The 13,892-nt window shown below is 45.3% G+C and overlaps 1 protein-coding gene across 1 annotated transcript; it reads left to right on the top strand.

Moving 5' to 3' along the window:
- Nucleotides 1–12,106: 12,106 nt before the first annotated feature.
- Nucleotides 12,107–13,617, top strand: gpr61 (G protein-coupled receptor 61). The gene has a single exon (XM_068007876.1). It carries the CDS (start codon nucleotides 12,136–12,138, stop codon nucleotides 13,480–13,482), a length of 1,347 nt encoding a protein of 448 aa, XP_067863977.1. The 5' UTR covers nucleotides 12,107–12,135; the 3' UTR covers nucleotides 13,483–13,617.
- The last annotated feature ends 275 nt before the right edge of the window (nucleotides 13,618–13,892 follow it).

Below are 13,892 nucleotides of genomic sequence, written 5' to 3'. Positions count from 1 at the left end.
TGTATTGTGTTAGTTCAGGTCAGATGTTCTTTTCTGTTTCTAAAAATAAATCATCTGATCTCAATGAATTTTCAGCCAGACGTTTATTCCCAGGTATCTGGTATTCTGTCTACAATTGCTGAGCTCTGGAGATTGATAAAGAACTCTTGAAGCAGAATGAAAAGGCACGTGTTACTGGGGACAAAGTAATCACTGCACACTACGGCCCAGTAAAAACAGAAATACTTGCATTTATATAGCACCAATCACGACCTCAGGACATCCCAAAGCATTTTACAGCCAATTTAACCAAAGTTGCCAAAGTACTTTTTTGAAGTGTAGTCACTGTTGTAATGTAAATAACATGTTTCTTACTGGGTTAGTGAGGAGAGGGTGGAGATGGGTAAGAGGTAAGTTATGAGCCACCTTGACTAGATAGATTTCTGCAGTGTTGTTTGGGTCAGATGGAGAATTGTTGCCTTAACAGTAACCAGTGAGGTTCTGGGTGTCTGTCTCTGAGCCGTGGCCCAGAAGCGGTTAATCAGGTGAGGCACCTGAAGGACACAAAAGATCCCACAGCACTATTTGAAAAAGCGCAGGGGAGTTCACAGCTTTGAGATCCTGGGAAAGTGTATGTTGGAGTAGAAGGCGGTGCGATGAGTCTTGAGTTTTATTACCTCCAGACCCAACTATTCCAATGCTCTCCTGGCCGGCTCCCATCTTCCACCCTCCACAAACTTAAGCTTATCCAAAATTCTCCTGCCCGTTTCCTAACTCGCACCAAGTCCCGTTCACCCATCATCCCTGTGCTCACTGACCTACATTGGCTCCCAGCCCACCAATGCCTCAATTTAAAAATTCTCATCCTCGTGTTCAAATCCCCCCATGGCCGCACCCCTGCCTATCTCTGTAACCTCTTCCAGCCCTACAACCCTCCGATAACTTTACGCTCCTCCAACTCTGACCTCTTGTTCATCCCCAACTTCCTTCACCCCACCATTGGCGGCCATGCCTTCAGCTGTCTCGGCCCTAAGCTCTGGAATTCCCTCCCTAACCCTCTCCGCCTTTCTACCTCTCTCCTCTTTTATGACGCTCCTTAAAACCTACCTCTTTGACCAAGCTTTTGGTCACCTGTCCTAATGTCTCTGTCTTTGGCTCAGTGTTGAATTCTGTCTGATTATGTTCCTGTGAAGCACCTTGGGACGTTTTACTACGTTAAAGGTGCTATATAAATGCAAGTTATTGTTGATTTCAACACAGTGAGGACGCAGGGAGGGAGAGTGTGAAGGACAGGGGATTTGGAGTTTAGGAGAAGCAAGAGGGGACAGTTCAGTAGAGCCGTGAACAAGATTGTTTCCATTGGTTGGTGAAATCAGTAACATGACGAAAAATAGCCTCGGGCTTGTCACTAGAAAGAAGGGAAAGTTAGAAGATAATTTTTCACTGAGGGTTATCAGAACCGGGAATGTTTTACCACAAGTGGCAGTTGAGGCAGAGACTGTAACATAATTTAAAAAGGAAGCTGAATACTTATTTGAAGAGGAAGAATATAAAAGGATAAAGGAGAAGGGCAGTGAAATGGGATTGGTGCATAGAATCACATCGAGTCTACAGCACAAAAACAGGCCATTCGGCCCAACGGGTCTGTGCCGGTGTTTATGCTCCACACGAGCCTCTCCCACCCTACTTCATCTCACCCTATCAGCATATCCTTCTATTCCTTTCTCCCTCATGTGTTTATCCAGCTTCCCCTTAAATGCATCCATGATATTCGCCTCAACTACTCTGAGTTCCACATTCTCACCACTCTCTGGGTAAAGAGATTTCTCCTGAATTCACTATTGGATCTATTAGTGATTATCTTATATTTATGGCCCCTAGTTTTGGAACTAGTCAGGGGAAGAGCTAGCACTGGATGGGCCGAATGGACTCCTTCTGTGCTGTAAATTCTGTGATCTTGGCAGTATCGCTAAAACAGAGAGATAAGAAAGTTTGTGATGGAGAACGAGGATTAGGTTTCAACACTTAAGCTATCATTGGACATTGGCATATAAAGGTTGTGCTAAACCTTAATAAATCACTGGTCAGGCCTCAGCTGGAGTATTGTGTCCAATTCTGGGCACCACACTTTAGGAAGGATGTCAAGGCCGTGGAGAGGGTGCAGATGAGATTTACTAGAATGGTACCAGGGATGAGGGACTTCAGTTATGAGGAGAGACTGGAGATGCTGGGGTTGTTCTCCTTAGAGCAGAGATTTATCAGGGGTGTTCAACATTATGTGGGATTTTGATTGAGAAGATCGGGAGAAACTGTTTCCAGTGGCAGGAGGGTCGGTAACCAGAGGACACAGATTTAAGATAATTGGCTAAAGAACCAGAGGGGGAGATGAGGAGAATTGTTATGATCTGGAATGCGCTGCCTGAAAGGGGCGGTGGAAGCAGATTCAATAGTAACTTTCAAAAGGGAATTGGATAAAAACTTGAAAAGGAAAAATTTGCAGGACAATGGGGTAGGAGCAGGGGAGTGGGACTAATTGGATAGCTCTTTCAAAGAGCCGGCACAGACACGGTGGGCCGAATGGCCTCCTTCCGTGCTGTATGATTCTACACCGTTGTGGGAGGGGTCATTTTCTGTGTATACAACAGCAGCAGGAGCCTAACCCGCATCGGCGCGTATCGGTAAAAGATGCACTGGCGTCAATCGAGTCTGTCCGCCTGCACAAACTCTGAAAATCAGCCCTATCGAGCTCACCTGAACCGTTAGGAGTCTTAAGGAAAGGAGAAGAAAAAAATTAGAACAAAAAATAAGCTTGGCGTTTCGTATGACGCGGATAGACTGGAGAAGCTGGAGCAGAGAAAGTTGAGAGGAGATTTGATAGAGGTGTACAAAATCATGAGGGGTCTAGGCAGAGTAGATAGAGAGAAACTGTTCCCATTGGCGGAAGGGTCAAGAACCAGAGGACATAGATTTAAGGTGGTTGGCAAAAGAACTAAAGGCAACATGAGGAAAAGCTTTTTTAGGTAGCGAGTGGTTATGATCTGGAATGCACTGCCTGAAAGGGCGGTGGAGGCAGATTCATTTGTGGCTTGCAAAAGGGAATTGGATAAGTAATTGAAGGGAAAAAATCTGCAGGGGAAAGGGCAGGGGAGTGGGACTAGCTGGATCGCTCTTGCAGAGAGCCGGCACGGACTCGACGGGCCGAATGGCCTCCTTCCGTGCTGTAACCATTCTATGATTTTATGATTCTATATTGAGAAAATTGTCTTCTGAACAGTTGTAATTGTCACTGGAGTCTGCAGATCGTTCTCACACTTTGAACCATTGTTCAGCTCACAGCTCCGTGCTGGTGAGTCACAAGTTCAGCAGCAGAACTCCTACACACACTGATATTAGCAAAGAGCTCGGAGAGGGTCTGCAGAGGGCGTGTTGATCCTGATGTAAATTCGAGGGCTCATCGTGGCTGGAACTCAGGCAGGTGAAAGCTCGGGTTGCGAGTGGAGAGCCTGCTACCTCACTCCCAACGTGTGCACCTGTCACCTACGCACAGAGTCGCATGGAGACACGATGCTAAATTCTGATGATACAAACTCTTACGATGGGAAGGAATTACAAGCTGTAGCTGACTCCCAGTTGTCTGTTAGTCTCCATTCTGTTTAATAGTACAGAGAAGCTAGACTGGGTTCGAGGTGGAGTGATGGAGAAGGTAGAAGATGGGAGTTAGAATCATCGAGTCATACGGCACAGAAAGAGACCGGATCTTTAAAAGAGCTGTCCAATTAGCCCCACTCCCCCGCTCTTTCCCCGTAGCCCTGCAATTGTTTCCCCTTCAAGTATTTATCCAATTCCCTTTTGAAAGTTATTATTGAATCTGCTTCGACCGCCCTTTCAGGCAGCGCATTCCAGATCATAACAACTCGCTGCGTAAAAAAATTCACCTAATTTCCCCTCCAGTTTTTTAAATTATCTTAAATCTGTGTCCTCTGGTTACCGACCCTTCTGCCACTGGAAACAGTTTCTCCTTATTTACTCTATCAAAACCTTTCATGATTTTGAACACCTCTGTTAAATCTCCCCTTAACCTTCTCTGCTCTAAGGAAAACAATCCCAGCTTCTCCAGTCTCCCCACATAACTCGTGGAGTCCATGTGGATCTAATGACAAAGGGCCGTTTCTCTCCGCTCCCGCCTAACGGTTTCTGTAACAAATGGGATCCCATAATGTGATGCTTTCACTGCATCTGGTGCCATCTCCCTGTGTTACTGGGTGTGGAGGCCTGGGGTCTACCATTGGTCTGATGGGCTCAGTGCAGCCAATGTAGCTGGCCAGCGTCCAGGACACTGGGGGCCCACACGCAAACTTTGCCCAAAGTTCGTTTAGCGACGGCAAAAAATATTTAAACTTTGGGGCCTGCCCATATTGCGATTGGGTTGTCTGAGATTAGTCTCTGTATCTCTGTTACACCCAGCACTCTCTATCCACCTGGGTTGCTGGTACTTTCTCTTATTTTATGTTGTCATTTCTTTTGTTAATTTCATTTTCTATTTCTCAGCTTGGTCCTTACCGTTTGTGATTGCCTCTCTCATTCACTTCCTGTCTCTCTATCACTTTCTGTCTCTCTTACCTTCTTTCTCTCTGTCGCTCATTTTCTCTCCCTCATCACTATTTCTTACTTTCTATCTCTCTGTCACTCACCTTCTCTCTATCACTTGCTCTTATTTTCTCTCTCTCTCATTCACTTTCTCTCTTTCTCAGAGAGTTGTAAGAATGTGGAACTTGCTGCAGTAGTTGAGGTGAATATCATAGATATATTTAAGGGGAAGCTAGATAAGTACATGAGGGAGAAAGGAATAGAAGGATATGCTGATAGGGTGAGATGAAGTAGGGTGGGAGGAGGCTCGTGTTGAGCATAAACACCAGCATAGACCAGTTGGGCCGAATGGCCTGTTTCTGTGCTGTAAATTCTATGTAATTTCGATCTCACTTTCTTACTCTCACTCACTTTCTCTCTCACTCATGTTCTGTCTCGCTTTCTCTGTCTTTCTCACCTCCCTCTCTCTCAGACTATCTTTGTTTTTGGAGAGTGCTCACGGACGGAACCTGTCGAAAGGGCGGGGGTGATTATGCTCGAGTGATCAGTGGCAGATTTCAGAGGGGGGTGGGCGGGGGGTTAAAAACAAAAAAAATTCACATGGGTGACGGTTAAAGCCAAGTGCAACATGAGAAAAAGCAGGCAAGGAAGAAAAGGCCTAGGGTCCAGCTTGATCACGCGTGTACAGTGTGGCCCGACCGTAAGGCAGGGGAAGAAATATAGTTACGACCAAGGATAGAAAATGAGTCCCAGGCCCCTGGGATGCAGGTCGGCCTCGAAAATAAATATTTGTGTAGGAATGTGGGACACCATGCAGGGAAATGTATGAGTTACTTCCATGAATCCTACATGTCGTTATGCGTATTATGGGCTGTAAATATTCAGCTGGGCCAGAAATAAAAATGACGGTTTGAACCACTTTGAAAATTATTAACTCAGCTGTGTGATTGCTTGAAACATAATCATTTCTAATGATTGATCCTCCTATGGGATCTTTATTACAGGAAATCAGTATGATCAAGTTGTTTATTTCAGCCAATGAGAACAGCTGGACACTTGATTATTTTTCTGCTACAGATGTGATGTTTTTTAATATTCATTCTCGGGATGTGGGCGTCGCTGGCAAGGCCGGCATTTATTGCCCATTCCCAGTGGCCCTGCTTTGATACAACTGAGTGTCTTGCTAGACCAATTCAGAGGGCGGTTAAGAGTCAACCATGTTGATGTGAGACTGGAGTCACATATAGGCCCACAGCGGGTAAGGACGGCAGGTTTGCTTCCCTAAAGGGACATTAGTGAACCAGTTGGGTTTTTACGACAATCTGACAGCTTCAAGTCACTTTTACTGATACCAGCTTTACATTTCCAGTTTTTTTAAAAAACTGAATTAAAATTTACGAACTGCCATGGTGGGATTTGAACTCATGTCCTGGATTACTACTCCTGTCCTCTGTGTGACATATTGTATATACAAGACTTTTAAATCTACAGATGTGCATTCCTTAATATATTCTTTATGTTACGTTCGGAACATTAGAACGAGATGTTGGTGGATGTGTAACAAAAACTGCAGTGATGTGCGAGATTACTGGGAAATTTATTATACACAATATAGGAAGGAACATAGAAACAGGAGGAGACCATTCAGCCCCTCGAGCCTGTTCGGCCATTCAGTTAGATCATGGCTGATCTGCACCTCAACTCCATTTACCTGCCTGTGCTCCACAACCCTTAATCCCCTCGCCCAACAAAAATCTATCAATCTCGGTTTGGAAATTTTCAATTGACCCCCAGCCTCAAAAGTTTTTTTGGGGGAGAGAGTTCCAGATTTCCACTCCCCTTTGTGTGAAGAAGTGCTTCCTGACATCACCCCTGAACGGCCGAGCTCTAATTTTAAGGTTATGCCCCCTTGTTCTGGACTCCCCCCACCAGAGGAAATAGTTTCTCTCTATCTACCTTATCAAATCCTTTTATTATCATGAACACCTCAATTAGATCACCCCCTTAATCTTCTATACGCAAAGCAATTTAAGCCTAGTCTATGCAGCCTGTGGGGTGGGGAGGGTGTAATTACAGTGTGACAAGTTTACATAGGAATGTATAATTGGAAAAGTTGACAGAGAGTCTGCACGGATTTATATTTTTAACATTTTTTGCACATCATTCAACCTGCGCATGGGTTTAGTTCTTATTTTCCAGTCAGCAATCATTGTGTCCTGGCTAATATTTATCCCCCAACCAACATCACTAAAACAGATTATCTGGTCATTATCACATTGTTGTTTGTGGGATCTTGCTGTGCGCAAATTGGCTGCTGTGTTCCCTACATTACAACAGTAACTACACTTCAAAAAGTACTTCATTAGTTGTAAAGCACTTTGGGACATCCTGAGATTGTGAAAGGCGCTATATAAATGCAAGTTCTTCTTATTAAGAACATAGGGCCATAAGAAATAGGAGCAGGAGTAGGCCATTCGGCCCCTCGAGCCTGCTCCGCCACTCAATAAGATCATGGCTGATCTTCCACCTGAACTCCACTTTCCCACCCTATCCCCATATCCTTTGATTCCCCTAGTGCCCAAAAATCTATCGATCTCAGTCTTGAATATACTCAATGACTGAACATCCACAGCCCTCTGGGGTAAAGAATTCCAAAGATTCACAATTTTTTCTCACCTCAGTCCTAAATGACCAACCCCTTATATTGAGATTATGACCCCTAGTTCTAGACTCTCCGGGCAGGGGAAACAGTTTTGCAGTATCTACCCTTTCAAGCCCTCGAAGAATTTTATATGTGTCAATGAGTTCACCTCTCCTAAACTCCAGAGAGTATAGGCCCATTCTACTCAATCTCTCCTCATAGGACAACCCTCTCATCCCAGGAATCAATCTAGTGAACCTTCGTTGCACCCCCTCTAAGGCAAGTATATCCTTCCTTAGATAAGGAGACCAAAATTGTACACAGTACTCCAGGTGAGGTCTCACCAGAGCCCTATAGAATTGCAGCAAGACCTCCTCACTCTTGTACTCCAACCCCCTTGCAATAAAAGCCAACACACCATTTGCCTTCCTAATTGATTATCACTCGATCATCATCTAGTGATTACTTCACAGAACTTGAAATTACTCTGTGGAATACCAGTGCACCAACACTTTGTACATTTTTCTGAAATTCCTCACTCTGCTATTTTAGCTTGTGGTCCTTGACTTCGTCAGAATTGCGGAGAAGGGAATTCCGGACGAAAGTGTTGAGATTTTCACACTTGTATCCCGCGATATACTGTCATGGCCACTGGCTCTAATCCTTCAGTGTTACAAACATACGAAATTGACGGGCAGGAAAAGACCAGCTGCTCCATCAAGTCTGCCCCAAACTCAGGCTGGAGAGTCATGACTAAACTCTTCTTCCCTCCCTCCCTCCTCCCCACGCCCCCTGCCTCTCCTCCCGCAGCCATGAAATCTCCAAGGAGAGAGAAAAAAAAACACAGAAAAGGGGCCAATAAGGGAAAAAACACTCTGGAAAATTCCTCTCCGACCCCCTCAGGTGATCAAAACCAGTCCAGGAGATCACACGGACCGAGTGTTATCTATAAAGACATTTACCTTCCATACGATGCGATCTCTGCCCCAGTCAGGAACTGGTCCAGCTCCCGCTTGAAGGCAGAGAGTCAGCACCCACCACACCGGCCGGCAACACATTCCAGAGCCTCACTGCTCTCTGGGAAAAGAGGAACCTCCCAACACCCAGTCTGTTCCCTCTCTTACCGTAGTTGATGTCAATGACATGAGCAGGTTGGTAGCCAGCTGTCAGCAGAGCCAGGCCATGAAGTTCATTGGAAGGGAAATGTACACCTTGCCCCAGGCTCATGTCAGGATGAAACCTCCATCTCTTGATCACACCTCAAACCCTTCCCACTTCACTCGTTATGACATTAAATGAACCATTCACTCAGATTATTGCTTGGTAATCAAGCCATGCTACCTATTTTTCACCATAGAAATGATACAAGTACAGAACAAAAAGCATAGGGTCGTGGTGTCGATTGCTCTCCACAATTGTATTTGCACAGTGTACAATACTACATCTGAACTGTGATTATCAAGCCTGGCATACTGTCAGAGTAATTAAAGTGAATTGTTCGACTGCTGAATTGAGCATGGCATTACACAGTGAAAGGGAAAGCCTGGATCTCTCAATGACTCCCTGTAAACAGTGATAATCACAGTTCTAGGGTACCAGTAGTACAGCACGGGTTAGATACAGAGTAAAGCTCCCTCTACACTGTCCCATCAAACACTCCCAGAGCAGGTACAGCACGGGTTAGATACAGAGTAAAGCTCCCTCTACACTGTCCCGTCAAACACTCCCAGGGCAGGTACAGCACAGGTTAGATACAGAGTAAAGCTCCCTCTACACTGTCCCATCAAACACTCCCAGGGCAGGTACAGCACGGGTTAGATACAGAGTAAAGCTCCCTCTACACTGTCCCATCAAACACTCCCAGGGCAGGTACAGCACGGGTTAGCTTTTGTTAACGTTATTTTTGACATGTTCAGCGTTGGCTTCCAGTCGTTGATAAACTGAGATTCTGTGACGCTGATGACACTACATTAGTAGCGGTTTATAGTTTTCTGGGCTGTTACAGCAATCACTCAGCCCCGTCCCTCTTCCCAGCAAAATGACACACCTGCTCTGAAAGATGACTGCAGCCAGATTGGAGCTGTGCGCCAGCCATGTCATGACGATTGTCTTTGCGCCTTGCTGATTAACACAGCCGACGTTGCATGTGTTGTGCATCCTGCCCAGGTACTTTAAGAACTACGCGTTTCCTTGTGTCACCTCTTTTGGAACCACCTGACAGACCTGTGAAAAGGGAGTGTGTCAGCTTGGCTCAGTTGGAAGCACCTCATGCTTCTCATCGGAAGGTTGAGGCTCCGAAACCCCACTCGTAAACTCGAGCGCATAATCTGGGCCAAGGTTCCAATGCCGGACTGAGGGAGTGCTACACTGTCAGGGACATTGTCCTTAGTGTGCCCAGCGACGGGACCCTGGGTGAAAAATTCAACTCGCGGTCGTAGATTTTGCGCCTGAGAAGTGGTCGGCCGGGAGTTGAAAATCGTGGGGGCACCTCAGCTGCCCCTTTGACGCCCAATGACCGCCTGATGCCACGTTCAGGCGGGCGTGTAAATGGGAGAGCAGCCCACCCATCTGAAACGGGCGTGAGGCTGCTTCGGTCTGCAAACCGGGGAGCCTCACGCACAGCTGGCGCTAGTTCATCAAATCAACCCTTTTGTTAAGTCGCGGGAAGTTCAGTTCCCTCTCAGATTTAAAACAGAAATAGACAGTTTCTTAGAAGTAAAGGGAATTAGGGGTTACGGGGAGCAGGCAGGAAATTGGACATGAATTTAGATTTGAAGTTAGGATCAGAACAGCCATGATCTTATTGAATGGCGGAGCAAGCTCGAGGGGCCGATTGGCCTACTCCTGCTCCTATTTCTTATGTTCTTATCATCGTCTCTTTCTCATTCAGTCCAAACAAGACCTTTCAAAAGAATTCTCATTCTACATCGAACTTTAACTCTCTGAGTGTCAAAACCAACATTTCTGCTAACTCAATGATGCAGAGGCTCCCAGACACAATCTCTTCCTGGGTACGGTGGTGAGGCGGTTATGTTACTGGATTAGCTAATCCAGAGAATGTGAGTTCCAATCTCCACACATGGCAGTTTCAGAATTTGAATTCAGTTTAAAAAATATATGGAAATTAAAATCTGGTGTCAGTAAAAGTGACCATGATGTTGTTACTTAAAATTTACAGCACAGAAACAGGCCATTCGGCCCAACTGGTCTATGCCGGTGTGTATGCTCCACACGAGCCTCCTCCCCCTATCTGCATATCCTTCTATTCCTTTCTTTCTCGTGTACTTATCTAATTTCCCCTTAAAGGCATCTATGCTATTCGCCTCAACAGCTCCTTGTTGCATGGTAGGAATTTCCACATTCTCACCACTCGCTGGGTAAAGAAGTTTGATTGTTGGATTGTGGTAAAAACCCAACTGGTTCACTAGTGTCCTTTAGGGAAGGAAACCTGCCGTCCTTACCCGGTCTGGGCCTATCTGTGACTCCAGTCCCACACCAATGTTGTTGACTCTTAACTGCCCTCTGAAGTGCCTAGCAAACCAATCAGTTGTATCAAAACCAGTAGTGGTTCAAGAAGAAGGCCCAGCACCACCTTCTCGGGGCAATAAATGTCGGCCTTGCCAGCGACAACCCAAGAACAAAATTTTTAAAAACGTAATTACTATCCAATTAAAAGTAGGAGAGTGTAGGAGAAGATTTCCTCTGTGCACCCATGAAATTGTAAACCAATTTATAAATACATTTGCAGTCCAGCCCATCTGGTGGGAGCTCAGGACATCGTTCAGATTTGCATCAACACAAATCTGAACAATAGAAGCAAACCAGCTCTTTTTGATCAAAGTTGCAATGATGCTAATTAAATTCAAAGCAATGAACCCCTTTCATCTTCTGATAAAAGACTCAATCTGATTCAAACTTTGCCACACACTACTGCAAGATGTAATTGCAGTTGTACCTGACTTTTCACAAAGGTTTATAATTTAGGTCCAGTCATTCTTAGATCAATTTTTGGACCAAGCACCTCTTGCTTTCCTTATTTTTGTTTATTGGGAAAGATAAGTTAAGAGGTCAAGGCCCAGGAGGCAGGATATCATCAAGAATGAAGAGAGAAGGAGATCCTCATAGAAAGGTATCCTGATGGGGGGAGATGAAATAGGGAGGGAGGAGGCTCGTGCGGAGCATAAACGGCGGCATAGACCAGTTGGGCCGAATGGCCTGTTTCTGTGCTGTAGTTTTGATGTAACTCGATGTAACTCATTGATCTCACTTACTTTTTTGGGTTCATTTTCTGAGTCCTTTCCCACGTTGAGGTACCTGTTGCATGCATTAGAAAATCTACCCTACCCAACTCTCTCTACATGAGCAATGCTCGATTTTACAAGTGAACACTCCTGGTAGGACAGAAAATTGTGGGGATCCACAACGCACTCCTGGCAAGGCAAACCTCCCTGACAAGAGGGCGCATTTGTAAAATTGGGCTTAATAACCGTTCATTAGAATCAGATACAGCCATCTGCATCTGTGTGGACTTAACGATTCTTTATCTAATGCTTTTTCCTATCTTACCTACACAGGTTTTCATGCTTCCTGAATAAAAATGGAAATGTATAATCTGAACACATAGTGATGTAGACGGGAAACCTAAAGATCTGGAGTGGAGGAGGCACATCACGTCTTTACTGGTTATGCTTAATGGATCATGAAAACTGGTATATACTACAAATTGGAGGTAAATAATCCAACGGAACGATTTCATCTGAAATGTGCCGACTGCCTAATTTATTGATGGTGGCCAAGGTTTACATGGTTAGAGAAAAAAATTAAACAGTCCAGCAACCGCCAGGCAACTACCTATCCCAAAAGAGGATGGGTGATGGACTCGGAAGAAGGGCTTTAGGGTCTCCATCCTTACGTCACCCTACGTATCCATGGCTGCTCCAGTTTCTGCGGAATGGGCGTGGAATACTTCCACGATGGGAAGACAGCACAGAGCCTCCCCTACTTCCGTGCTCTTCAATGGAAGCCTGGCATCCATAGACAGAGATCTTGTTTCCCAGTCTGTAGGCCTTTTCTTCATGTTGCTGGTTGACTTAGTTGGGATCATCGGAAACACTGCAGTGATGCTTGTAATTATCAGGACCCCATTGTTCAAAAAATTTGTCTTTGTTTTCCATTTGTGTCTCGTGGACCTGACAGCTGCCTTAATCCTGATGCCCTTAGGGATGGTCTCCAGCTCAGCTCTTTTTGACAACATCGTTTTCAGTGACGCCTTGTGTCGGATATACCTCTTCTTAAGCATGTTATTCATAAGTGCGTCCATTCTGTCCATACTGGCTATTAATGTCGAGCGGTACTACTACATAGTACATCCCATGAGGTATGAGGTGAGGATGACTCTGAAGCTGGTCGTGTCTGTTATCATCTGCGTATGGATTAAAGCCACCTTAATGTCAACAATCTCAGTCTTGGGTTGGAATTCCCAAGGACGTGTGAACAACCAGTGCTCCTTGCGATGGGACGGGGAGACGTACAGAAAGGTCTTCATCGGTTTTTTTGGCCTATTTTACTTTTTGTTCCCAGTCTTGATCATTCTGATAGTTTACTGCAGCATGTTCAAGGTGGCCAGGGTAGCGGCCTTGCAACACGGACCCTTGCCCACCTGGATGGACACCCCCAGGCAGAGGTCTGAATCGCTCAGCAGCAGATCCACCATGGTCACCAGCTCCGAAGCTCAGAGAGCCTCCCCGCAGCGGACATTTGGCGGGGGCAAGGCAGCCATCATCCTCATTCTAGTTGGAGGCCAGTTTGTGTTCTGCTGGCTGCCATTTTTTGCTTTTCACTTGCATTCTGCTTTGAGCCAGACCTCAACCCCAGCGGGCCTCTGGGAAACAATCGTCACCTGGATCGGATACATGTCCTTCAGCATTAACCCCTTCTTTTATGGATGTCTCAATAGGCAGATCAGAGGGGAACTCAGCAAACACCTCAACTGTCTCTTCAAACAGACCCTGGAAGAGGACCTTCGACTGCCCAGCCGAGAAGGGTCTATTGAGGAGAACTTCATGCAGTTTTTGCAGAGGACAGGTTGCAATGCGGAAACCAGGTCCAGCTACGATGCTTCCAGTCCAAAGTTAGACCAGTCGGCACTGGGTTTCAGAATACCTGGTCAGATCGCGGAAGAAACATCAGAATTCCTTGAACAACACATAGCCGCTGACTTTACCATGTCCAACAGCTGTATCAGAATGAGCAGATCACCGAAACACGAAGCTTAATTCTGACTGTTGGATATACTAGTAGAACCAACCAGCTAGTTTGCTCCATATCATTTAAAGTCATTTGGTTAAATCTCTTATAATCGTTTCCAGAAACTAGGTTAACCCTATTAACAGATAGGAAGCCATGTATTTACCTGGACTTGTTTTTGGTATTGTTAATCTTATTTCGTTCAAACATCAAATTTTCTTTTAATTTCTAAACTATCCAACAGAAGAAAAAAAATCACATTCTGTTGTGTTTTCTAAAATAAGCCGCAAATTCATTTTGCAGGCCCTGTAAAAAGATGTCAGCTAACTTTCATCACTGTTTGTAGATTTTTTAATTGACCTTGTTTCTAGTTTTTAGCCCACTGTTGTCTGCGGTCGTTGTACCTGTTCCCTCGGTGAGGAGGGTGGGACAGTTTTCG

Source organism: Heptranchias perlo, chromosome 27, assembly GCF_035084215.1.
Source record: "Heptranchias perlo isolate sHepPer1 chromosome 27, sHepPer1.hap1, whole genome shotgun sequence".
Taxonomy (NCBI): Eukaryota; Metazoa; Chordata; class Chondrichthyes; order Hexanchiformes; family Hexanchidae; genus Heptranchias; species Heptranchias perlo.
Note: the sequence above shows the minus strand (reverse complement) of the source record. Positions and strands in the feature narration are given on the sequence as shown.

Bases quoted from the DNA above. Each gene is read 5' to 3' on its own strand.
- gpr61 (XM_068007876.1), top strand. From the start codon at position 12,136: ATGGCTGCTCCAGTTTCTGCGGAATGGGCGTGGAATACTTCCACGATG.